Source organism: Parus major, chromosome 4 (genome assembly GCF_001522545.3).
Source record: "Parus major isolate Abel chromosome 4, Parus_major1.1, whole genome shotgun sequence".
NCBI classification, from domain to species: Eukaryota; Metazoa; Chordata; class Aves; order Passeriformes; family Paridae; genus Parus; species Parus major.
In genome coordinates this window covers 30,592,787-30,618,710 of record NC_031771.1, presented here as the reverse complement: position 1 = coordinate 30,618,710, position 25,924 = coordinate 30,592,787, and the positions used below count along the sequence as shown (strand labels likewise).

The 25,924-nt window shown below is 37.0% G+C and overlaps 1 protein-coding gene across 1 annotated transcript in view; it reads right to left on the bottom strand.

Moving 5' to 3' along the window:
* Nucleotides 1-25,924, bottom strand: part of CPE (carboxypeptidase E) — a 54,498-nt gene that overhangs the window by 13,136 nt on the left and 15,438 nt on the right. The window contains exons 2-5 of the mRNA XM_015625305.2: nucleotides 5,745-5,941; nucleotides 3,832-3,999; nucleotides 2,801-2,918; nucleotides 1,572-1,754 (exon numbers count right to left, since the gene is read on the bottom strand). Coding sequence (XP_015480791.1) covers nucleotides 1,572-1,754; nucleotides 2,801-2,918; nucleotides 3,832-3,999; nucleotides 5,745-5,941 — 666 coding nt within the window. The remainder of the gene's footprint in view (nucleotides 1-1,571; nucleotides 1,755-2,800; nucleotides 2,919-3,831; nucleotides 4,000-5,744; nucleotides 5,942-25,924) is intronic.

Sequence of the window (25,924 nt, the reverse complement as noted above, 5' to 3'; positions counted from 1 at the left end):
AAGAAAGGCCTCACTTGGGAAATTAACTGTCTAACTTAAAATAACATCCAAAAAGAGGAAATCAAACTTTCCAAAAACTTTTTCCAATGGAAAAATGTCTTTGCCATATGCTGTTTAATCAGAATCAAAGCTTTTCATCAAAATAGTGGAAAAACTGCTTTTCATAGCATTTTCTTAAGGAAAAATAAACTGAAGTTAAATATATCCATGTTTTTATGGCAAATATTTAATATTTCATTAAAACAAATTTTAACTAAATTGAAACACATTTTAGTTATTAAAGTTCTCAATATATTGTTTATATTAACATTTTTCTCAGCTTTTGCAAACTTCAGTTTTCAAGGGTGTTTTAATGGTTCCATTTCAAAGTCTGAAAAGCCCCACAGAAAGATATTTTGGAGTTTTAGTTACATTCAGAAATTTCAATATTTTACTCCACACTCAGCCACTGGTGATCATCAGCTGTGTGAGCACTACCAGTCATTGTTCTGCTTCTAATTTCTTCACAGGAGCTTAAATATTTTCTTCTTTTAGTACCACCTTTACTGTAAGAGAAGCAGTTAGGCTACTACTTAGGCTGTCTAATGCTTTGAGAGATTCCTGCTTACTTCAGATAAAAATTTAAAATTCATTCAGAGACTGAACTTGAATATCAAGAGAAAAGCAAAGAGCAAAACAGTTATGTGTGTTCAAAGTTATCCAGCATAAATCAACAACACCAAAGCACAGGGAAATCACTCCAACACAAGCTGGCTCAGAAGTCTTCAGCTCAGTTTTCATTCCAAGTTTAGCAGAGGCAGAACACTCTTAAGATTTAGATATCCCAAGACCTGTTTAGTTCAGTTTACAAAGACATCAAAATTCTTAAAAGAAAGGAATGAAATGTCTCATTTGAAGCAAATGTCTCTTTTCAGGATACTCTCCTGGACTTCAGGAAAATTAGCCTGGACATGCCCATAGTAGCTCTGCTGCTCCTCCTAGCACAGAGGGCTCTACCAAAGTCTAGGGAAACAGCACCTGGGCAGGAATCAGGCACTAACCAAGCCACAAAGCATGGAGATGCAAATGGAAGTCTCTTCACGGCTGGTTTTGCTCCCATTAAAATCCAAGGCCAAACTCCCATTTTCAATAACACTTCAAAATCAGGCAACGAGGCTTCCCTGCTTCCTTCATCTTGGATGCCTTCTTTATTGAGGTTCAAAGGAACCATCACCAGCCTGCTCTAATGAGGTCTTGTCAGGGATTTCTCACTCTTTTCTTAACCCCTCCCCACCAAAAAGAAACTCCCATAATATTTCATGATAGCAGAGCTATCATTTGCCCACTGAAGAACTATTAAATTTGCATTGACCTGGAGCCTGAACACTGTAGAAAAAGCAATAAAAAGGAGAATTTTAATGGTTATCACAGTGAGCTTTATCAGATTTTACTGATGTACTGTGGTGAGTGATCAGTCCTTGATTTAGCCTTAAAAAGGCTAAAAAACCAAAAAAGCTAAACCCAAAAGTTGTAGATAACACAACTCAAGCTCAGAATAGCCAGTGACACAGACTCCTGTGGGGTGGGCTCACCTCCTGGGACACTGTACCACGCGCCACCATTAGTTGTTCCATCCACAAAGCTGCTGTCATCATCATTTTTACGACATGGTGGTCTGTTTGGATCAGACATAGCAGGGTTAAAAGAAGAGTAACTGCGAGCCAGGCTTTGAAAAATAGCATCATCGGGGCAGGAGCTGTACTCATGAGCACTGCCTAGGGAGGAAAAAAAATTCCAGGAACAAGGATTATTAAAAGGGCAGTCATAGTGACTAGGCTTACATCTTAGGTCACCAGCACCACACAGCAGAACTGTGCCTAAAAATAACTGTGTGCACAGGTAAGTGTCCTACAGCACCACAAGTTAATATAGCATTATCTTTTTGATATTAACATTTCCCCATGACTTCATCAATTGTTGCCCTATCATCAAAGTGGCTAATCACAATAGTCTCAATATTTTTGAAAATAGGACTTTAAAAGTGCAAAACCTAAGCTACTTTAGGCTTTAGATATGTTTTTAGACAAACACACAGTTTAAAAACACAGATGTTTCCCTAAAGAGTTTTATAGTCAGATATTAGAAGGATTTGCAATTAAGCCGTGATAAAGTCAAATGAAAGAAGAGAATCACAAACAATATAATTTCATGAAATTTCAGTCATGTTCATCCCATTGCTAAGCAGAAAAAAAACCAAACTAATATTGCTGTATACTTTAGGATTATGTGACCCTTTTTACTTTCTTTAATGTGATTCTTTTTATGAAGTATCAATACTGAAAATGGCAACAGTGGTAGTTGTTTCTGTTAGCACACACTGCTTTCAGAAATTCATTTTTTACAGGTGCAAGAAAGCTTAACCCAGACACATCTTTCTCACTTAATTTAACAGGGTACAAACAGCCCCAGCTAATTTAAGAGCTAAGTTGCCTTGATTAATACATCTGAGGGACTATGATTCCCTCAGGTATGATATCATTTTTGTCACATAAACCTACTGAAACAAACAATCATCTTCAAAACTAGAAAATATGGCCCTACAGTGAAAAACTTGAAACATGGGATTAGCATGATGAAATAAGTCATTACAATGCAATGACTATAAATAACGTTTATAAATTCTTTTCAATTTTTATATGATTTTGCAGTGTTTTATGATTTTGTCTGCAAGGATTATAAAATGGATCTTAGCTAACAGTGCAATAAATATAGAATGAAATTTCTGTCTCCTACTGTTTCATGTTAACTTCTATTTACATACCACTCCGAGTCTCATCATAAGGATAATTTGCAACGAGGTCTCCTCCATGAAGATTGGCAGAGAGCACAAAAGGAATATCCATAATCCAGTGAATGACACCTTTAGTTTCAGGAGCAAGCTACAACAAAAGAGCATTGCCAGCAGTTACAAATCAAAAATCCGATGTAGAAACATTCAATGAAATACAGTGAGCCCAATTATTGACACATACACTGCACAAGACAGCAGTTTTATTCTGGCTTCAGAGAAAATTAAATCAGTCCTTAAATTAGATTTATAATTATATTAAGTGGATTAGTATAAGCCCAAGACTGGTGTCAGCTATCTCAGAATAAGACTACAAAAAAAGCAGTCTTTTACTTCTTCCCATTATGGATAAAAAAGCCTACCCAATTTTTTTAAAAAATGGAAAAATAAAATAATTAAAAATAAATGTTGCTGCAGTCTTTTCTCTGCATGGAAAGTAAAATTACTTTATTAATATTTTGAATTTGAAGACAGAACACAGCTATCAAGGCCACAGTCCTATGGGACTGCAGTCACAACACTTGATTTTCTAGAACTTCCTCTGGGGATAAACACAAGAAGATAAAAATCCCTCCAGATACAGCTGCATATTAAAGGCTTAAACTCAACAAAAATGCATATGTTGTACGTGACAATAGCTATCTAGCTAGAAATATAATTAAGCACAATACACAAGTGAATTTCTGGCAATGGTAAGAATGCAAAATATTTGGAAAACCAGCTTAAAATCAAGAAAGACAGCTGTACAAAAAATAATATAAAATATCTTTTGACTGAGAAATTGTCTAAGGATTAAGATGGATCAAAAGAGTTTGCTACAGCAATCCATTCTGAGGAAAAAATCAAGAAGCATCAGATGGATAAATTTACTAAAATGAACAAAATATTCAGAACAATGTGAACAATAAAGACCATGCACACAGCTCTTAGGGGTCACTACAGTTTGCTTACATAAAAGAGAAGAAATGGCTATGTCAGTGACCCAACATTCAGCCTCTACTCACCTTGGGATTCTGGTCCACAGCTTTTTTCATGTTCTTCAGAAGATGGTTGTTTGGGCCACCTTCTTTCTCATTAACGTAAACTATTCTATCGAGATCAGGAAAATTTCGGTTTAGATCTATCCCTTGGGCATTGCTTCGACCAACAAACCAGTCTTTAAGTTCACCAGGCTAAATGAGGAAAGGGAATACAAAGAGAAGGGAGATGAGTAGATTCAGGAGATTACATATCAAGGTTTATATGGGTATGGTTACTTTTCATGTGCTTGAGAATAAGAAGGGGTGATGTGGGAGAAAAAACTCCTGAGGCACCAAGAGCTGAGTCTGTCGCCCCTATTCCTTCCTAGACCTCGGTGGGGACAAAACCAACCTCTGTTTCACTGAGCATCTTGCAAGTGAGGCTTATTCTCTTACTCTTGATGCTCATTCTCAAATGGCACACTTGGACTAAGGATGACTAAAATTACCAGCCTTATCAGATTTTTCAGTGCCAGTGGTGTCTTCCCCCCAGACCTGGCTTTTCCCCATTGCTTCATGCCCTGACTGTGAATTACAGATCTCATTGTAACAAGAGTTACAGCACCTGTAGATTTATCTGGAAGCCACAAGGAATGTTTGCACTTGTTTCAAGTTCTTCTAAATAACTTCAGCGTAAAGAAGGACCTTAAATCTTTACTTGAATCTTTTATTGTGTCTGTAGGTGTTGTTCACTGAAATGGTAGCAATGAGAATTTTTGCTAATTTATTTCTTTAAACTGATTTTCTAAAATAAGTTTAGGTTTTCATTAAGGAAATGCCTTCAGAATGCATAGTTTTCCCTAGCTTCTCTCTGCAAGCTTTCAGTGCTCTTTAATGTAGGTTAAGTTTGGTTACTGGTTTTAATATTGGGCTATACTGAATCTACACACTCTGTGTACAGGATCAAGGTATTCTAAATGAGAACAATAGTACTAAATCTAATCTTATTATAAGTCATATTTAAAGGCAACCATATAAAAGCAGGTGTATTTTGGCTAAGGAGCAAAAGTTTAAAATAATATTACAGAACCTCTACAGAGAGAGATTTCAAAGTAGCAAAATGCCCAAGCTAAGTGCAGCTTCTGCTTCACTGCCACGAGAGGGAGATATATGACCAAATATAAGGAGTATGCATATTTTTAAAGACTTCATGAAAATCAGTTTAATAAGGACCTTGGTAAAGTTTTACTTATTTAATCATAAATAGCCACATGACAACTTTCAACATTTCAATATTAATTCTAAAAACAAATAAACCTTGTAAGCAAGGAAATTCTTATTTTTGTTTATAACAAAATACCAGAATCTGTGTAATAGGGTTACTATTTGACTTCTATTTGCTAATTATGCATTAATGCATTATATGTTTCTTGACTGAGTAATCACCATAAAATGCATCCTAAATTTTCTTGACTATTACCTTAATTAAAGTACCTCACACACGAAATTAAGAATCAAAGTTATTCATTTTAAAAAGATGGCTCATAATGTTTGTTGTTTCAGGACCAAGCTCTGGTGAATGTGAATAATTTTTTTAACTGTATTTGCATGGGAATAACCTTAAAAAAAACAAAATTTCCCTTTTCTAGCACTTTTGAAACATCATTTATTACTAGTTTAGGAAGTTACGTGTTTAAGAAGCAGTTCAGTCAGTGAACTTAGATGAAAGAATATTTATGAAACATAATTATATTTTAAAATCACAGGAAAGAAGGCTACTTGTTGAAAAGTCAAGCATAAAATCCTCCTTGTTAAACATAACAAGCCTACTGTACTATTAGCAAATACTTTGGTTTTGTTGTTCCATTCAACAGTTACCACCAGGAGTCCATGTGTCTGTAAAACTGTTAGTCCATTATGGCAAAGCTGACAGACATTGCTTACAGAGCCTTACAAACCTGGGATGCTGCCTTCTCAAATCCATCTGGGTTCAAAGACGGCATGATATGGATACGTGTGCTATGGATCAGGTTGATAATAGTATCATTTCCTTTCTGGTATTCATTACACAGGTACTGCGCCAAGAAGATGAGTAACTCCCTTCCAACAGCTTCATTCCCATGCATATTCCCAACATATTTAAATTCTGGCTCTCCTGCAAGAAAAAGGAAGAACATGTCTTAGAACAACATAAAAACATCCAGTCCCATGGACTGGATCACACAGCACACCTGAGATGTGGGTATGACTCTTACTACAGCTGGGCATGGTATTCCCAAGGATCTCCAAACCTCCTTCAGAAAAAGGGATTTAGGGCTTTTTCTAAACTCTGGCTTAACAAATGCTAATTGATATTCAGCTGTTTGCCAAAGGCAGAGTGAGAAGAACAGAAGACAACAGTGTGCCAAAATAAATGCTAAGCACCAACATTAACATTACTGCTGTTCAGATCTAATGCAGTTGATGCATCAATACTACAGAAGTGTGTCTTGATTACATAGTTTTAAAATATATAAACTGGCATTAACAGAGCTTCTTATCTTAGCTGTTCTCTCCAAGATTAGGCTAAGCATATTCTACTACACATGCATTAGACTGCAATTCTTTCATAAAAGCAATGAACAGCTGTTGATCACAGTGATCTGAAAAATCTTACTCAGCACGTGCTTTGGATATTCAGTGCAGACTTTATGAACCAAGTGCAGCAACCTAACTCATAAAATCAATAATTTCCATTTAACATTCTAATAAACAGAATTAAATGTATGCTTAAATATTCCACATATATAATCTATATTGAATGTTTGTGTGTATATTTAATGTAAATTTTATACATCTTAAAAAGCCATACAATACACATATATTCAATATATATTCTCTGTATAAAAAAGCCATCCAATTTTCCCAGCTGCTAAATAGTCTCATTCTCATGACCATAGACATTAAATAGACAACATAACATATGTCTTATGGAGCAGTGAAGGATTTACCTTTTAAAAGACTACATTTTGGATGCTCATTCCAGAGAGGTTTTAGTGTACATGTAAATAACTGAAAGAGATCAAGAGGGATGTCCTGGAACTAAAATGAGGAATATGCTATTTTCTAGGCTGAAGCTCCTTTTCACTTATATTTTTCCTTTTAAAATGCTGTTCTGTTGTAACTGCTTTAATCAAACATTCAGTTAATTATAGTCTCTGTGGATCTTCAACCACACTTGGTGATAGCCTTTAGCACTTTTAAAGGGGCAAATTCAAGCCAGGAAAAATGTTACACAAACAAGACCTAAGTAATTGCTAATCAAGCATGCAGCCATATCTACTTACGACCCTTCAGTCTGTGCCTGTTAACCTTAATCCAGTGATAAGATGCTAGCACACACAGTGCTAATAATACCATGTCTTCCTCTCCTTCCAGCTAAGTTTGTTTTATAAATATGGATTCATCCCTGAAATGTTTTGCTAGACAGGTTTAAGTTTCCTAATTTGAGAGAAACAGTTTCATTTTATCTGACCAAGAGAATGCCATTACTGTGACTAAACCCCTCCATTTCCTCTTTTGGCATTGAGATCCTATTTACTGTTTCTCTCTTTCTGCTAATACCAGGGAATGCAAGAGGTTTAATCATCAAGAATAATCAGATCACACAGTCAACCTGATCCCATGAAAACAGATGGATGGTATATAATGAAATATGCAGCACTGCACATCCCATGTACTCAGAATGCTCACATACACGTACATTGGCATGTTACTTACGGGGAAAATGCTTCACAAGCTAACAGGAAAAATTGTTACTCTTGTAAATATGAACACAGCTGCATTTTGCACCGGTGCTTTTCCCCAGGACATACCTAAGGAAGCCTGAAGGAGAAACATTTTCTTCTGATTCCCAGACCTGCGCATTAATCCCCCACCTTTCTGACCCACTTGAATTTTACAGGCCTGGTTCAAATGAGTAAAGAGAAACATATGTTTCCCACAGGGTATTACTTGGCCTTCCCCTCAAACAATCGTTAACAGTGTTTAGAAGGGTTCATGGAAACAGTCACACAGGGTCCACAGTGAGCCAGGAGTACACCTTTGTATCTTCAGTAGCAATGACCCACCCCAAATAAGCCAGGAAGAGGTAACGAGTCACTGGAAATATAGAAAGTGTTTCTTATGAAAAGTGATTGAAGAGGTCAGTCCCATTTTCCTTAGGTCAAATATACCAATCATCATGTCCTGGAGGGCTTGGTCAGGACAGCAGTACTTCCCAACACCACAAACAAGGCAGTGATTTTCAGTGAAAGGGAACAACGACAGTTTCTGGAGTGATAAAGAAAAATTACACAACTCCTAACACAAAATGTGAAACCAGTATTCAAAGACTCCTCTTAGCACTGAGGTGTCAGCACAACTCCTAAGTTTTGCTAGCAGATCAAGAGTTAAAGATTAGTTGAAGTATCTAAAAGCAAATTTAAAAAGTATGAGAAGGAAAATATAACAGCTGAATAACAGCCCTGCTTCAAAATGTAAATTCTGTATTCATAGTTTATCTCCCTTGGGCATTTATTTATCCCAGTCTCTGAAGCAAATAAACCCATTTCCTATCCATCCTATGGCTGAAGAGAACCAGGCTACCTGGTCCACACCTGTCCATACCTCTGACAGCTCCCAGCCCTATCGCTTCCTTAATTCTAGGCACAGCAACCAAAGAAGTACTGGGTTTCTGCTCAATATAAGTACTGAATTTCATACTGTATATAAAAATCTTAGGAAAACTCATTCATTTCATCAGTGCAATGCAGCCAGCATTCCACGCCCACTACTGCACCAGAAAGAACCAGCTGCTGCTGCTCCTCCACTGCACAGGCTAACAAATACCTCAAAAGCCAAGGCTGTCAGAAATCAGGCCATTCTACCTTAGCACTTTATGGTTTCCCCGGTCTAGTCATAGAATATGTCCTGTTACACCATTTCTATAAGTTTCAGCCTTCTCTATAAAACATTCCAGCCCGTGGAGAAAACAGTCTCTGGGTCACCTGCTCCCAGGACGATACTTAGCTGGAGTAGGAGCTCCTCTTCCCATTAATCCTTCATGAGCCATTTAATGCAGACCTTAATCACCCTTCATAAGGTTCCATAACTGCAATTGCCTCATAGATTTTTTGGTTTTTATTTTTTTTGTTTAAAAGACTCTGTAAATGTCAGTTTGATGAAGAACTTTTAAACAGTGTCTTCAAACCAGTAGAAAAACTTTTCTTCCACTGCAGAACTGGAATTGGCTTTAAAGAAGAAGAAGCTTGAAGAAATAATAACTGCCTTTTCTCAATTGTTTGACCCCCACAGAAAAAAGTAAGATTTCATGGATTCCCAGGGTCTAAGATAAAATAAACACTAAGGAACATTTACATTGTCTGAATATTTAAAATTCTTCTTTAATGAATTTTATTAATTTTTTGATGATAAATCTTGACAAACAATAGCCTGTCATTCACAGTAGCAAAAGTATGACAAAAAATGTATGGCATTTATAAATTCTCACACCTAATTTCAGCTCAGATACAGAGGTTCCTGGTAAGGAATGAAATGCAGCAATCAAGTTTACATATATCAGTAATTCCGGTGAAACCTAAGCCATCACATCATAATGGCTTTTAGAAGGCTTTTGCATCCCTTTGGATAGACTACGTGTGGTACATTCATTACAACCTGATAAACGATTGAGGAAAGAAGTATTTTAAAATACTGTGCTTTTCTGGTGCCTGGCAAACATTGTGAATGTCACCATTCACTTCTGCAGTTACTGTCAGCAAAGGTCATCCCAGGAACAGCTTGTACATCATTAATGCTAGACAGGTCATCCAATTAACAGTGACTAACCACTGCCATTTTCAGGTCAGGCTGTATTTGTGCAGTTAAGACAGCAAATTTCTAAAACGTAGGAACAAGAAATTTACCACCTGCTAATTACATATCCTACGAGTCAAGGCAACGTCATGCCACTAGCTGTGGTCTAATGTCAAGTAATTAGCCTTGAAATGCACAGTATTTCACTCGTGGAACTGAAAGCCATGTGGGAGAAAAACAACTGAGTCCCGGGAAGTTTAATTGCATAAGGAACTCGTTTGCAAACCAGCCTCAAATATCCTTAAAAACTGGGTCCTTCTGCTTTCCTGCATTTCTGATGGAAAAGCCAACAACATTCCTGAAATAACAGATTTAGTGTTTCTGATTACTTACAGTTGCTTGCCACTTTTAATATGGCAACCAGCAAACTTCTCTTGTAGATAAACGGCAGAAAAAAAAATCTCAGAACCTTGCTGGCAAGAAATTCATTCATTGAATGTTATTGGAGACTCTTTTACACTTCAAATTTATTTTATTACCTGGAGACCAACTACATGGAAAACCAAAGATTATAAAATGGGTTTCTCCCTCAAATATGAAAAAAAAGAGAGTAAAAGAGTAAATGAAGATGCCAAATAGAAAAGTGAACAAATTAGAAAATTTAGATTTCTAATACCGTGTAAACTAAACATCTTGAACCTCCCTCATAACAGAATTTCAATGGAAATGTTGATCTCCTCAATTTGTGGAGAAAATGGCATTGGAAGACAGTCACAATGCAGTATTTGTTTCTAAATCACTGGATAGGCTTTATGTAAATTTAGGACAACATTTACTAAGATGGTAGCATCAGTCTAACCTTGCTGAACATGAAACTACTGGAAGTTTCACTGGTGGCTTACATCAAAGCAGAAACAGGTCAACACTCAACACCAAAGATTTTTGAAAAAACTAGTATTTCCCTTTCTTGCCATTAACTGCTGGAAAATACACTGGAAGAAAACAAGATGAAAAGAAAATCAAAGATCTTTTGGCAACCTCTTTCTTTAAAAAACCATATGTACTTTTAACAGATATGATTTAAAATCAGTTTCAAGCTCTTTCTGGAAATCTTCATAATTACTTGAACACTACTGCTTAAAATCAAAGTTAATAATAAATCCTGTACACATTATACACATTAAATTTGGAGTGCAAGCTCACAAGCAGCAGCTGTTTCTGCTGGCCTTGACATGTACAGATTAAGATGCGATCCCCGTTCTACTGAGTACAAACTGGGATTCAAACTAGGATCTTACGTGTCCTTGCATTGGAAATTAAATTCTCCAGACAGATTACCTCATGCCCAAGACAGCTATTTCCACCACAAAAGTTCTGGATGACTCAGTGCTTTCTCCAGGTTCCCAACAGCCCACTCTCACCCCAGCAGCTACAGGACTTGGCACAGTCTCCCACAAAAAGTGGGCAAAGCATCTGCTCAGTTCCACCTACAGCTCTTTGCTGGCACATCCCTGTGATCTTTCCACACAATATGCTGCACTTACACTGAAGTGTTGCACAATGCTGCATCCAGCATTTTGGGAAGTAAGCCCACCTGCTTTACCACAGTATACAACAATTTTTGCCCACTAGATTGGTGTTACTGTGCACAAATTGATGGTTCTATCCAATACAGGTGGTGATGATCCTTTAAATCATAACGAATCACTTGTAAAGCAAAACAAGTTTGTTTATTTAATCAAACCCTTTTAACTGAATAAGAAACACTGAAATGTGATATGCACAAACTCCTCATTTTGTGTAAATGTGTTAAAAACGCCTCTCAAGTTCAAAGCATATTTTAAAAATCATCAGAGTTTTAGAAGCAACAAATAACCTTCTATATATACATCTCGATTAACCAAATTAGTTTTATAACAGATTGCATTTCTCCTGCCCTAAGAAAACTAAATAGGACTTTGCATTTACAGAAACCCTTAGTGTTACAGCAGCAAGTATCATTAGCTCGGCACTGAAGATGAGGTTCCTAAAAAACCAAACACAAAATTGTTTTTCACCCTTACCAATCTGTGAACCAGACTTGCATTGGAAATTGGGTGTGGAATAAGGGTGGTCTGCCACCCTTAGCAGTCTGTGGCAGACAACAAAACAGGTTTTTTTTGCCTAACAGTTTCTGCCCTCACTGCTAGGAAAAAACACGGACCAAAACATACCCTGGCATTCTTTATAAATGACACTAGCACTACAAAGACGTCATGAGTAACTTTCTGTCCACTGTGATGCTGGCTCTGGGATGTAATAGATTCATCTCTTCCACCGTGCTCTGTAGGAGAGGATGATTTTCCAATTATAACAAGTGAATTTTCATTTCAAAAGCACTCACTGTGTATCCCTCAAGTTTTGGTTGGCAGAGCGAAGATTTTTTTTATTTTCAATCTATCAATTTATCATCAAAATAAACTCAGCTATGAGAAAGCTAATACATAATTTAGACAGGTATTCATGGTGTTCCTCATCAAGTTCACTTTAACAAGCTTTCTCTCTTCAGCAAAGTCTAGAATCAGCTTTTTCAATTCAGCTACGAAGCTGCCAGTTATCAGAGCACTTCAAAGGGACCAAGCTCAACTATTTCATTCCTTTTACTTGTAATAAATATATGGGGAATTTCAAAGCTAAACTAGTTCAAATGCCTGCTGCCAGCAGGAGACACATTTGGGCTCTGCTTTTTCTTATCCTCATTTCATGAAGAGAAGAAATAAAAATCAGAAAAAAACCCACAACATTTATATCTTGATTCCAGGCTCTAAAGTCAAAGAACTAGGCAGGAATGCTGGACAAATAATTAAAAAAATGAAAGTAAAGTCTCCCTTATTGCTGGAAACAAATAAGGAAAAAGTCAGTGAAAACACATAATTCTTTTTCAGTAAATTCTACAGGCCAAATTAAACATTGCTATGTAGGTTTAGATTAGAAGAAATTCTTTACTGTGAGGGTGGTGAGGCACTGGAACAGGGTGCCCAGAGAAGCTGTGGATGCTCAATCCCTGGATGTGTTCAAGGGCAGGTTGGGTGGGATCCATAAAGCCCTGTGCCCACATCAGGGGACTAGAACTAGATGATCTTTAAGGCTCCTTCAAGCCCAAACCATCCTGTGATTCTCCCTGCCATGCAGGTGGCCAAAAGCACAGAAGTGCAGACACGAGCTTGTGCGGCAGCAACTTCTGAGTTGGTAATGATGGACACTCTGATTTTCCCAGCAGTGCTCAGAGCATAAAGGAATTCTGAAAAGAGCTGAGGGAGTAAAGTCAGGCCAGGGCTCCTCCTCTGTAGCATCATTCCCCAGAACTCACTGCAAGGCCATTTTCCAGGAGGAATGCAAGCTTGGGCAGCATTCAGGGCTGCACTGCCTTGGGCCCTGGGCTTCACCAGCACATGCAAGGGAAACACAGAGTTCATCTTCACCCAGCAAAACTCCATGCATTGCTCTCTCCATGGAGGAGAGCTAATTCTGACTAGAAAAGTACTACAATTTCTGTCACAGGGACATTTTGGGTCCTTGGGAAATATATTTTCTCTGTTTAAGAGAAATAAGAAATAACTAGTGATAAGCCTCCAGATTTGCTTCCTGGATTTCCAGGAGTCTTTCTGAGGCATCACAGTGGCACTTGTTATTCCACCAAGGCTCCTGGTACTGGATGTTCCTTCTTGATTGATAACTGGAACATTCTTTTATTTCCCTGCTATTTTGTCACAATCTGACACTGTGTGAAAAAAACCCGTGGGCTGCAGATCTGTGATTCAGACAGATGATGCTGAAGTGCATTGGTCATTGCTAACACAGGGAAAATGATAAAATTTTCTCAAAAATGTACCCTTGCAACAAGTCCCTTATGTAGACAGCATATTGCAGAATAAGAGTTCCTTTTGCACTGGCATATTAATTCAGCTTCCCTTGCTTAGATGAGCCTGGATATTTACTGATCTTACCTTCTTTGATTATTGGCTATGGAGGTTACAGAAAGTGTTACTAAGTGACCTTTTATAAAAATGAGGGGACAAAGTACAAAAGTTAATTATGCTGTTAATTTGTTTCTATGTGGAAAATAATAGGAAAATTTGACTTGTGATGACTAACAGGGACCCCATTTATACCAGAACACAACCAACCTGATTTATGGCAGTATTCTCAGAAACTAAGGGGGTGGTCCAGAAAAAGTACCATCTGCATTGTAGCCTTAAAAACCTGGTAAACTTTGTGAAACCCTGCCTGATTTTGTGAGCTAATGCTCTCTCAAGTTTCTGCATTTAAGGTATGAAGCTTATGCGATAACCAGCAGTAAATCCCAACTGTACTTGTGCTTCAGACAGCAGTGGTTAGATCATGTCACTATAAAGCAGAAGAAAATAAAAGTTAAATGGGTAGAGAGCGGTAGAGCAACACTACATATCCAAACACTGCAATATTGGCTCCAGAAATTTTCAGTGTTATGTAAAAATTTTAAATAAAAACTGGTATTGTACCTTAATAATTTATTTACAGTCACCCAGATAGAAATGCAGACCTGTATTCTTGGAGAAGGTCTGTCTGTTCACACTCATGTATGTTTGAAATAGAGACACACTTTAGAAAATGCCCCTCATATCATCTTACACATTAAAAAGAAAAGAAGTGATTATTACTCCTAGCAAGATAGTATAATAGTTTAAGGAGAGGAAGCTGAACTGGTGCAGAGGCTAATAAAATCAAACTTCATGCGTAAGAGGAAGAAGTGAATCACACAACAGCTTTATGACTCAATAGTAATGATGGAGATAACTGAACCAGACAAATCTTTTGTCTCCACAGCAGATGTGAGTGGATCCAGAAGGCTTTCAGGAGATGTTTTGCCTTTAAATAAGGCAGCTCCAGACAAAAAAATCCCATATGGACATTGACCCTGACTGTGAAGTACAGTACAGCTGTATAGCTGAGACACAGAACAGTCTTCATAAGATAGAAATGGTTAACAAAAAAATCTGTAATGACTTTTAGGTCTGCTCAAAGTACACACGGCAGTGTCCTAAAACCAGGTATTTTTCCTCATACATGGAACAAATGTAATGCCTTATATTTTCTCAGTTTTTGTCAGAGCTTCCACTGAGCTTTCCCCCTGTCAGGAAAATTAATCCACAAATGTTAGAGGTTTATGCCCAAAAAGGAGACAGAGGAGTCCTTTTACTTTATTCGAATAAAGGGAGAGGCCATGGGGCATTCCCCTGGGGTCTCTCAAATTTTTGGAGGGCGCAGCCTCCTTTTCATCCTAATTCCCGGCCGCTTGTCCCTTCTCTCTTTCCCCACAGGCTGAGGTACTTGAGGGGTACAGGCTTTCCGGAACACCTGATACCTGCCATACCTTCCCCCCTCCCAGTGCATAATCCCTTCTTAATTCTTTACTTTTATGGAATTCATAGTGTTCTTTCAGTGCCTCTTTGATCTTTTAGTGGAATCCATCCCATTGTTTCTGTTATCTCTCAGTGATAGTTTCATCTTATCAGCAGATGCACAGCTTGTTTGTAAAGAAAGACAAACCCCTCATTCCTCTCACCCCCAAAGAGTGGTAAGACATTCCTGCATTTACAGAAAGGACTTGTGCACATGGTCTCAGTCAAGAACAACAGAAATTGCAATCCTGACCTTGGACAGCACTCTCTAAGTGCAGAAAGTCAACCAGCTGCTGAGCAGCCACCTATTTTATAATGGACCCTATGTATGGCAATAGGGCTCTGTGAAATTTGATAAAAAATGAAGCTACCTAGGGTTTATTCTAAGTGCACACAGAAAGGCTACTTCAAAGTAACAAGGCACATTCCTCACAAAAGGGCGAATAATAGCCATGTTCTACCATTATACCCACTATGCCCCCAATATGCCAAGGACATTAAAGGGCAATGACCAGCAGGGTCAGTAGCCAAGGAGTAATTCCTAGCCCTGTCTAATTACTGTTTCCCCTAAGCAATACAAAGCAGCTACAGAAAATCCATCTTTTGTGGTCCCTTTCATCTTATTTGAAACTTCCTTTCTCTTTTATGTTACTAGCAGTACACCAGACAAGCTCTTCTTTGACAATGCAGAGGAAACATCATGTTAGTGAAAAGGTACGTCTTATCCAAGGACAATTTTGTTCACTAATAAAAGTCCAAGGGCTTTTGTTACTTCTGTTAGTGGTATCTGACATCAGTCTGGGCATTTTCACCACAATTCCTGTGTAGTCACTTATATTTTTTTTAGTAAGTATAATAAAATACTGGGAGCTGAGATTTTGCTGGGCTTCTGAAATTCAGACCAATATTAAAGCACTGAAACCAGGAGGAAAACAAAGCCCTACCTCCCAGATTTATTGCATTTTATTTCAATTTTATGCAGGTGTAGAAGTCTGGCAAGGTATAACAAAGAGGTACAATAAAATCTGGCATGTTTTAAAAGGTGGATTCATAGATTTTGTACCTTTATATTCTGAGATTTGTGAAATTACTTTTCTCATACATACTGCCATTATTCATGTCTTGAGAGCCCATGAAGTAGCTAACTAGCCAGCCCACAGAAGAGAGCATAAAACAGCCAAAAGGCATCTCCTGAGAAGCCCTACAGCAATATTGTCACTTGAGGCATTTGGGACACTATGAGAAAGAAGAACCCTCTAAATGAAGAGAAAAGAGAACCTAGGAAATAATAATGCAAATCAAATAGGAAGATGGTGTGGTGACTGATCCAAAACACATCAATCAAGCTCTTGATTCTAGAACAATAATACGACAAACAGAGGAACAGTACTGAGTAGTAGGGCTGCAAAACTTTTTTTCTAATTGTATACAAGCACTTTTCTACCTTTGTGCTTGTATGTGGATACATACATCTCATAAAAGGGCAGGAACATCCCTCACTGAGAGACTCAAGCAACGAGGAGGTCATCCTCAGGTCACGAAAATTATTTTCGTGTTTCTTTTCCCTGACATCGTCTTTGATCTAAAGCACACTTCTAATTTTAACCAAAGAAATTGCATTTGCAGATACTCAAAATCATATGAAAAGACAGATTTGGCACAGTTCACAAACAAAATCAAAACCACATGATTACAAGACAGAGAAAAAACCTTCTGGGAAGTGACCCAGTATTCCCTGTTTTTATTAACCCTGTTACACCTTACGATTCAGTAGTTCATTCTTATTTAATTAAACAATCTGAAAGAAAATCCTTTCAAAGAAATAATTATATTTTTGTGTTAAAAGACAAAGTTGTTTGGATTGTTTCATAAAATACTAGCTTTCCAGTATTTGACACATTTTCTACTTCTTTTTTATACATATAAGTCACTTTTTCTTTCAACCTGGTCTTAACTTTCATGATCACAGTGTGATGACTGCCAAAAGCATGCTTCAGGATATTTTTTCCAGCAGTCTGCTAAAACATAAAGAAAAAAAAAACAGTTACAAAATGTAACTAATCCAAAAAATGTGTTCAGATTTTAGGAACACAGAAAAGGGAAGGCAAAGAGTCTGAAAGTTCCCACATTGACCACTAAAAACTGCACCTAATAAAAGGCAACAAATTTGGCAGAGAGCAGCCAACACATAAAACTCACCAAGACACAGTACTAACCCTACACAAAAGAACTATACTTTTCTCCCCAAACAACCCAGTGATATGTGACCTGATTCTGACCATAGAAACATCCTTCTGTATGCTCTACAACAAGGACGTTTTCCCTTTTAGCTGTACCAAAAACCACCATTGAAATTGCCCTGAGAGCTCAGTTTTATCTTGTTTTCCTTTATGTAGGACTTGAACCATTAAACATACACATACCTTCAGCATATCAGCACTGGAGGAGTTTGTCTGGAATGTCAAGTCAAGCATTTACTCTGGAGTTTGACAGGACAAGGCATTACAGACTCAAGCAAAAGCAACTTTGGGAAAAGATTTTCCTCTGACTCCTATAAATTCTCAACCAAGTTTTTATTTCTGAAAAGTTCCTTTCTGGATGAATTTTTTCTATCTACATTTGGTTTCTAACCACATTTTTTGTCCTTGGATAAGATGTACCTAACAAACTTTTTTTTAAGCGGAGAAGATTTTCACCTATTTATGAGTTATCTTAGGGTAAAAAAAACATAGGCCCTATTCAACAAGTCTTTTATTTTCAAAGATGTTTTCTTTGCAGTTGTGAACCTAGAAAAATTAATTTTTCACGCTAGAATTCTCCAGGTGGCTTGTTTTCACTGAAACCTTCTCCTCAAAAAGGTATGAACCAAAAGATTTTACAAAGCTTGACAGCACCATCTTGTAGTATGAGATTTAGAATCCTGACATTATTTGAAAAGCTTCTAGAAAAAGTGTGCAGAAGGGCACACGGGTGTAGTGGAGTGCAATGACTAACAGCCTGATTTTGCTTAAAAAGGAAGACGGAGGTAAAATCACATCTGTATCACACTATTGCTATACAAATTTCAAACTCTTCCCTGTTAGATAATTACCCTTTTCTTACAGAGGGAAACCAAAGCAGCACTTAGCACTAAGGCTATGCTGGGGCCACGTACATTCCAGGATCCCAGGGCAAGCTCTTTGTCCCCCACTGGACCTGGCAGTCTAGCAGTGCAACCCCATGAAAGTGGCAAGCTCAAAACCAAGGTCTGCTGCTAAAAGATTTCACACTGGGAACAATGCTGTTATCACATCTTACACTCTTTAGAAGGTCCCCTTAGATCTAAATAATCAACATGTCAAAGGAAGCAGGATATGAGGGCAAACCTAAGTAAACGTAAGTAAAACCTAAGTAAAAAAAATCCAAGAGATAATTTCAGGAACTGTTAGTTTCCTGACTAGGAACAGCTTCCAGACTTCCATCAAAATGTTGTTCTTTCATGGCTGCATATCTTACAAACAACCAAGCTAAAATATAACACAGTAATGTAGGAAGCCAGACTTTATCAGGCATTCTGACCTGGGCATTATACACGCCTGCTGTGAGCATCTCATCCTTTGCTTTGCACTACACCTTTTTCAAATAGGCAGAAATAGTCCCACCATGATGGCTTTCCCCTGAAAAAGAAAGGTTCCTATTTTAAGATTGCTTGTTGATGGGAAGTGGCTTGAGTCCGATAAAGAAATACAAAAAATCACTTTACTATACTGATCACTAAACAACAGATATTTAACATCTACTAATACTTTGTCTGTTAATGTTTCAACAACAACAAAATCAACTACCGATCCTAAATTATACTCCAAGCCTTTGGACTCAAAGAAACCCCCAAAACAGGCAGAATAAGCAATATTCAGCTCAAATAGAAAACTGAATATGAGTGCATTTTTTTTTTTTAATGGAAAAGTTCAAAATGAAGAAACAGACAGGATGGTGTAAGAAAAGCAAGACTGAGCAAAACAAAATCACTTCACTGAGCAGTTAGTATAAAAGCAAGTGAATAATGGCAGAGAAAAAAATACAGTGCATTCACTTCTCATTACACTGAATTTTTTCTTGAGTATATTCTAATATGGTTCCACTAAAAAAAAAAATAAAATTAAGGGCCTTATGATATTTTTGAAAGTCTGGGCAGCTGTACTACAGAGCTTTTTCTTCATGGATTTTCATTACAGAAATATCCTACCAGATGTAATTTTGGTATCACATCGATGCACATGAGGGAAAGCAGGATGACGTGTGATGTTCAGCTGCTATTTGCTTATCATTTGGCTTTATAGCTACACGTTTCTATTTACATGAAGGAAGGAAATGTCCTATCTTATGGTTTTATTTTAGGTTTGGTGAATTGGGATTACAGTCACACAAATACAACTACAAAGGAAAATACAAATTTTGTGAAAACGATGTCACAATTGGTGAATATATTATTTTTCAGGTAAATTACAAAAAACTAGAGAAACCCTTTTGTGCCCTTCCTGTGTAGGCTCATTTAAATCCCATGAATGTTCTAAAGCAACATACAAGAGTGAAAGACAGCTATTTTTTAATCAGTTGAGTGAGGAAGACAGAGAAGCTGACAATATCTGCATGGAAATTTTGTCTTCTCTTTCTGCCAGAAGATTTTGCTCTAAAGTAGAACTAAACAAAGCTATTTGTGGGTGTTTTTTTCCCACTGGTGAATGATGTAAAAAACTGGAAGCATCCTGGAGAACCAGCATGCTTTGAACCTGTCAAAAGCAATGGTCCATGACACAATACTTTTATTTTTAAAATGAATCTGGCTTTTAAATTCATAAGAAAATAAATGCTGATATTCAAATGTATTGTGATAGTTCAGATTCACACATTTGTTTTACCTTTATGATATGGAGATTAGAGTGCTATGGTTCCTCTTTGAGAGTGCAAACCCAAAACACACTCCTGCCTTTTGTGAAGGGCTGGAAACATTAATTCATAAAGAAAACCCAAATTTCTACAGAATACAGAAATATTTTAGCACTTCTGAGGTTTGACAAAACAATGTCAAATCACATTACTCCAAATCCTGTGCCAAATTGCCTACCAGTTGAAGAAGGATTATTGTCTGAAGTGATCAGACAACAGTACAATACTGCATTTAAACATATTACAGGTAGTGAGCAGAAAAGTAGCCTGAAGTTTGAAGAGCTGGCATAAAGATCACCACACCGATTCATAATATCATTTATTTATTTGTCTACTTATTCTAACTTCAGTACCCACATTTTAATCAAAGGTTAAAACCCAGATGTTTCAAAGTGCAAAAGCTCCACGCTTCAAATGGGTAAGGACATATGAAAGAAACAAGTGTTAAGATCTGGATAAGGAACATTTTCTGGTTTTTACTGTTTCTTTTTTTTTTTTCCATTACATGTGGTCCTAGCTATATTATTTCATACAGAAAGGGAGTTTTGGTCTTTATTCTGTGCTGGACTTTTTGTTATTGTTTGGTTTGGTGGGTTTAACTGTTCAGTTCTGTGTTACAGGATTGCTTTATCACCCCTAGATTTGATTGTGATTAGTTATAAAGGAATAACAGATGTAAACAGATGGGAACAGCCAAGTATGGGTGGCAGCAAACCACTAAAGCAGCCCCCTAACTGTCCTAATGAGCACCACCTAAAACACATGTGCATTCCATGAAGATACACTGCTTTCAGTGACACTGTGCATTTCAGAGGTCTAAAGAGACATGGCAGATCCCCCTCAGAGCACAATTTCTGTTAGATGTATTTTTTCTGTCAAATATAGGAAATTTAAATTTTACTTTGGCATCAATATTCTCTGCCTGGAGATAATGGGCACTGAACCCGACACATTTTGCTGGTACAAATTCATAGTGTTACTTTTTTCTTACAGAAAATTTGATGTAGATAATTTCAAAGAACTATTCTGGAAGCAGAATCCTGGGTAGCAAACCAAGTTAAACACCACTTCTTTTTAAGTTCAAGTCTCTCCACTGGATCTGTACATTGCAAAAATTATCCAAAAAGCAATGAAGCAAGCCAAAAGCATCCAATCAGTATTTACATAACAGAGTTATAAATCCTACTTTACATCCCAGTGTACAAAAACTTCATTTCTCATCATACAGGCTTGAAAAGGGAATAGAAAAGCACACTTTTTGTCCTTTAATTTTTTTTAAGGCTATGTCATTGTAACTATTTTCATAAACCTATACTCTATACATAAGATATAACATTAAGACAAAGTGACTTTTTCCCAAGGACTTCCAAGCACTTATCTTCATTCAGAAACACTTGTGCATTTTTAATTTATATTTCCATTTACAGAATGTTAGAAATGGAAGACAGAGAGGCTTACTAAAACTACTTACTTAGAAGACAAGTTCATTGAAAAAAATGAAGAAAATACTTAGTACATGCTAAGATTTCCTCTGGAAATCACTGTGGAAATAACAAATGATGCTATGCTCCTGCAGCACTTACATGTCCTTCATTCTGGGGAACAGGAGGCCAGGATTTCCTGAGGTTAAAATACAATACAGAAGATAATCACTCTTGAGTTTTTCCACCAAATCAAAATATTTCAGAAGTTATTGTGGATTTTAGGGCGAGTTAAGAGCTAAGCTGCTGTAAGAGGTCAAACAATAAAGGCAATTATAGAGCAGAATAGAAGACAAATGTAAGCTACTCTAAGCAGACAATTAGATGAAATATGAAATAATATACCATGTCAGCCTCTGAAAAGAACAAATTCAGTTCTGCTGCAAGGCTTGTAAGTGAACAAAGGCAGTAGTCTCACAGCATTGCAGTGACTGGAAAGCAGCACTTTGAAATTCAGTCACTTGCCCAGAAGGCTATTCCATGATTCAAGGTAATGTTTTTGAGAACAGCAGAGAAATACCTTGAAGAAATTGGAGGTCCTCTAAAGTAAAAGGTGAGGGAGAAGAAATTTTCATTACAAGGGACCAGAAAGAGAGAGGACAACAGACAAAAGGTGTAAACCTGGCAGCCTGAGCTCAGTGCTCTTCCCTGAAGCCTGGGAAACAGAGGTGCCAGATATGGAGTCACCCAGACCACAGCCCTGAGACAAGCAGTGCCTCAGTGCTGCATGGTCCTGGAGATTAATGTCCACCAAGTTAATGTCTCCATGGCCTTGCTATACAGTAACAACCAGCTTTTCATCATCATTCATCCTGTGAGACCAAGAGCCCAGACCAATCACCCATAGCATCCTGCTGCTTTCACATCATCTAAAATTGCAAAGAGTTACCATGCTGGCAATAAGAAGGACAAAAGGGAGGGAAGGGGGACATCTTCATTGATTTCTCATGACATAGACAGCACCACCTAGCACATGACTATGAACAAGCAGAGAATGAACACTGTGGGGATTTGTTCATATTTTTTTCCTTAATTTAACTTTCTAGCTTCAATCCTACTAGATTTTGTTTGTTTGTTTAAGTTTTTTATGACTGTTTTCTTACTTCATGTCTTCACCTTTTTCTTGTAAACCATCTCCTCACTACTAAGTTTAAACAGTTCATTACTTTCTCTCTGATGTATTCCACACTGAATAGTGGTTTCCATATGTGACCTCACACTGCTTAATCCTTACCCTTTGCTTTCTGTCCATCTATCCTGAAAAATATTCAGTTTGGCACAGTAATAGCACCAATTCACTGGATACCTTTGGACACCCAAGGCAGCAGCAGCAGCTATGTGCCCTGGGTTACTGCCAAATTAATGTATTTACATTTATATTCTTTATGGCCTTGACAAGCCCTAAAGTAAAACCGGTGCTTGGCCTCCTAGAGGACCATAACACTGGGGTTGTTTATTCAAGCACTTGGAACTGATGGAATTTCACAAGCATTGGAACAGTGCTGGGACATGCATTGTCCCAGTTTATGTGTCAAAAGGTGGCATTATTTAGCTGCTGCCTCTACAGTCTCAGTGCTTCAAGACTTAGTGCTTCCTCTGAGCCATTTTTTAACCTTCCTCTCTTACATTTTTCCCTTATATCCATCATCACAGTATTCCTACCTCTGGAAAACATCTCCTAACCAATTTCTACTTTTGCTTAGATTAGTGAAAAGCAATGCACTGCATAACTGTTCATAGAAAAGCCAGCTCATTGCTTCCACTGCTGCACTGACTTTACTATACAGGAACAAAGCATTCATCTTTCTTGTACGTGAAATAAACTTGAATTAAGTAAAAAGTATCCTTAACAGTGATGATTTGGTGCATGACATGGACCAAAATTACATTTCAACTACAGATTATTCTCAAAAGTCAAATAAATACAAAAATTGCATATACTGTGATTTTACTTTTACTAGAATTATGAAGAGTTTTCCCCAGTTCTTTCTCTTCTGACAATTCTAAAAATGGTAACACTTGATAATTAACTAAGAACACTTCTTAATTCATTGTTTGCATTTTACTTATCAGTCCAATGTAATTCCAGAGTCTGTCTACAATCATTGCTTATGATTCATGGTTCCTGAGGAAATTTCACAGAGACATGGGTCTGAAACCATAATAACGACATTATGACAACTTTATGAGTTGACATGTCAAACAGTTCAGCATTTCCATGGGAAAAATGAAAAGGTCAGGAATTTCCCTCAAAAGTTGTGATTAAAAAAAAAAATAAATAAGGAACAAAAAAACATAAAAACTATGTAAAGAAGTAAAGAACAGAGAAAGAACTTTAAAAATTATAATTTAGTTTTACAATAATTACTGAAGTGTTCCATGAAGAAAGAAAACAGGGATTTTTTTAAGAAATCATAATAGTTATATTCAATTTGACTACTTCAAAATTTATTTTGTTAGGGAAATGCGAAAAAATACCCATTTTAACAAGTTTATTAACACATTGGTATCAAAAAGAATGAGAACAATCAACTTCATCTTTGTGATATCAGCTAGAGACACTATTTCACACAAAAGTATCAAGGAAAACCTAATTACAATAATGTCATCATCATTTCAACAAAGTATATTTCTTTCATTGCCTCTTTTCACAGAAAACCTGATATTACCATACCTCCAATCCCATTGGGAAAATATGTCTCACACTGTTGAAGATCATTTCCCTCTGAGGGTGCCAGCCTCCAGATTATTAGGAAATATAATAAATTCATTTCTGTCCCCATTAAAAATTCTGTGATGTTTCCTTTAGTGAGTGGGTTGTTTATCCCATTCCTTTCTTTAGCTTTCCATTTGGACAGCCCCACTGCACCAGAAAATCTTGTCAGCGGAGGTGTGAAAGCAGCTTGGACAAGTTTAACCTACTTAAGTGGGTGACAACAGTGATGAAGATGCAGGTTTAAGCACAGGATAGCACTACAAATAAGCACCAAAAAATTCCAGTTACAACACCCTCAGGCTCTTTTAGCAGAGAGAAAAACCTCTGGTAACACATTTTCCTCTCTACCACTGGATTCAGCCACTCGACTAAACAAAGTATACTTTCTGGTACAACTGCAGTTTTAGTTATTTCCTGGATACTCTATGAAGGGATGGGTTTGTGCCTCTATCTTCTGAATAAATGTGTCCTCCACACGTATAATCACCCATATATAAATAATTTAAAAGTAAAAAAAACTTTCTTTGAACGTCTTCTTAACTCTTGCGAGATTTCAGAGTCTGTTTGAGTCTTGGCAAATAGGCTTGCCACGATTCTTCAGGGTAAATACAATTGAAAAGATCTCAAAACAGACAGATCTTTTTAGCTGGCATCAAAACACTTCTTTCTCTTTTGATATAGCCTACAGAAAATCCTTCCTAGAATAGCGGGCACTCAGTAAACATTTTCTGCTACCACACTATAATTGTTCACATAGCAACACATCAGCACTCTTGGGAGAATTCTGTTTCTTTTTATCTAAAGAACTTTCACAGACTTTAACATTAGCTAGATTCTTTCATGTCTTTTCTCTATTTGCAGAGAACTAAATGAAACAGTTATTCAAGATGCACCATATCCCTCTAACCTATCTGCTCTTACCCCTTCAATACATGAGAAAGTTTTAGAAAGTTACCTTTGGTATTTTTGTTCCCATTCTCTAAGACCACTTCCTTTTCAAAGTTATTTATGTTTTTCCCCTTTGAAATTACTGAATTGCAGACAAAGCAAGCTCTTGACTCCAACGTAGTTTAAGTGTAGCAGATCTTTGAAGCTTTTGAGGCTAATGTGAACATTTGAAACACTGTTTTCTGGGGTATCTTTCATTTGGCCACCTACCAATGGTATTCTGGTTTGCCTTGATCCTCTGGTGAGACAGGATCACTGTGTCCACAGTGTTACAGATACTGACCTCACTCTTGCAATTCAAGCAAACAGGCTGGCCTGAGAAACCTTCCCTGAGTTCATTGTAACTTTTTTACAGAGTTAATAAAAAGTTCAAAAGATCTTTTTCTATAACAAGTAATAATGCTTCAAGTTTTGAAAAATGGGTCAATTTATGCCAGGAAATCACCTGAAAAAAAGACTTGGTAAACAATTGGTGAATTTCAATGCACCAAGAACAGCAAACTGAGACATGGAATTTAACTATATCTTCATGTTTCAAATTGATTCATAACTGGATAATTTTATGAGCTTATTTATTTTTATTAAAACCTATTCAATCAAATGATGTCAGGGAATATAAAAAAATCTTTGTTCAAGTGAAACATTGCCACTGAAGAATTATAACCATTGCAGGAAAGACCACTCTACAGCATCGACTGAACCAGGAAATCAAGGAATACAAACACAAGGTAGCAGACTTTTGGTTTTTGACAATTCATAAGTCCAAAGAAATTTTTTTTTAAAAAAATCACCAAGACTTTAATTTTTTTAGA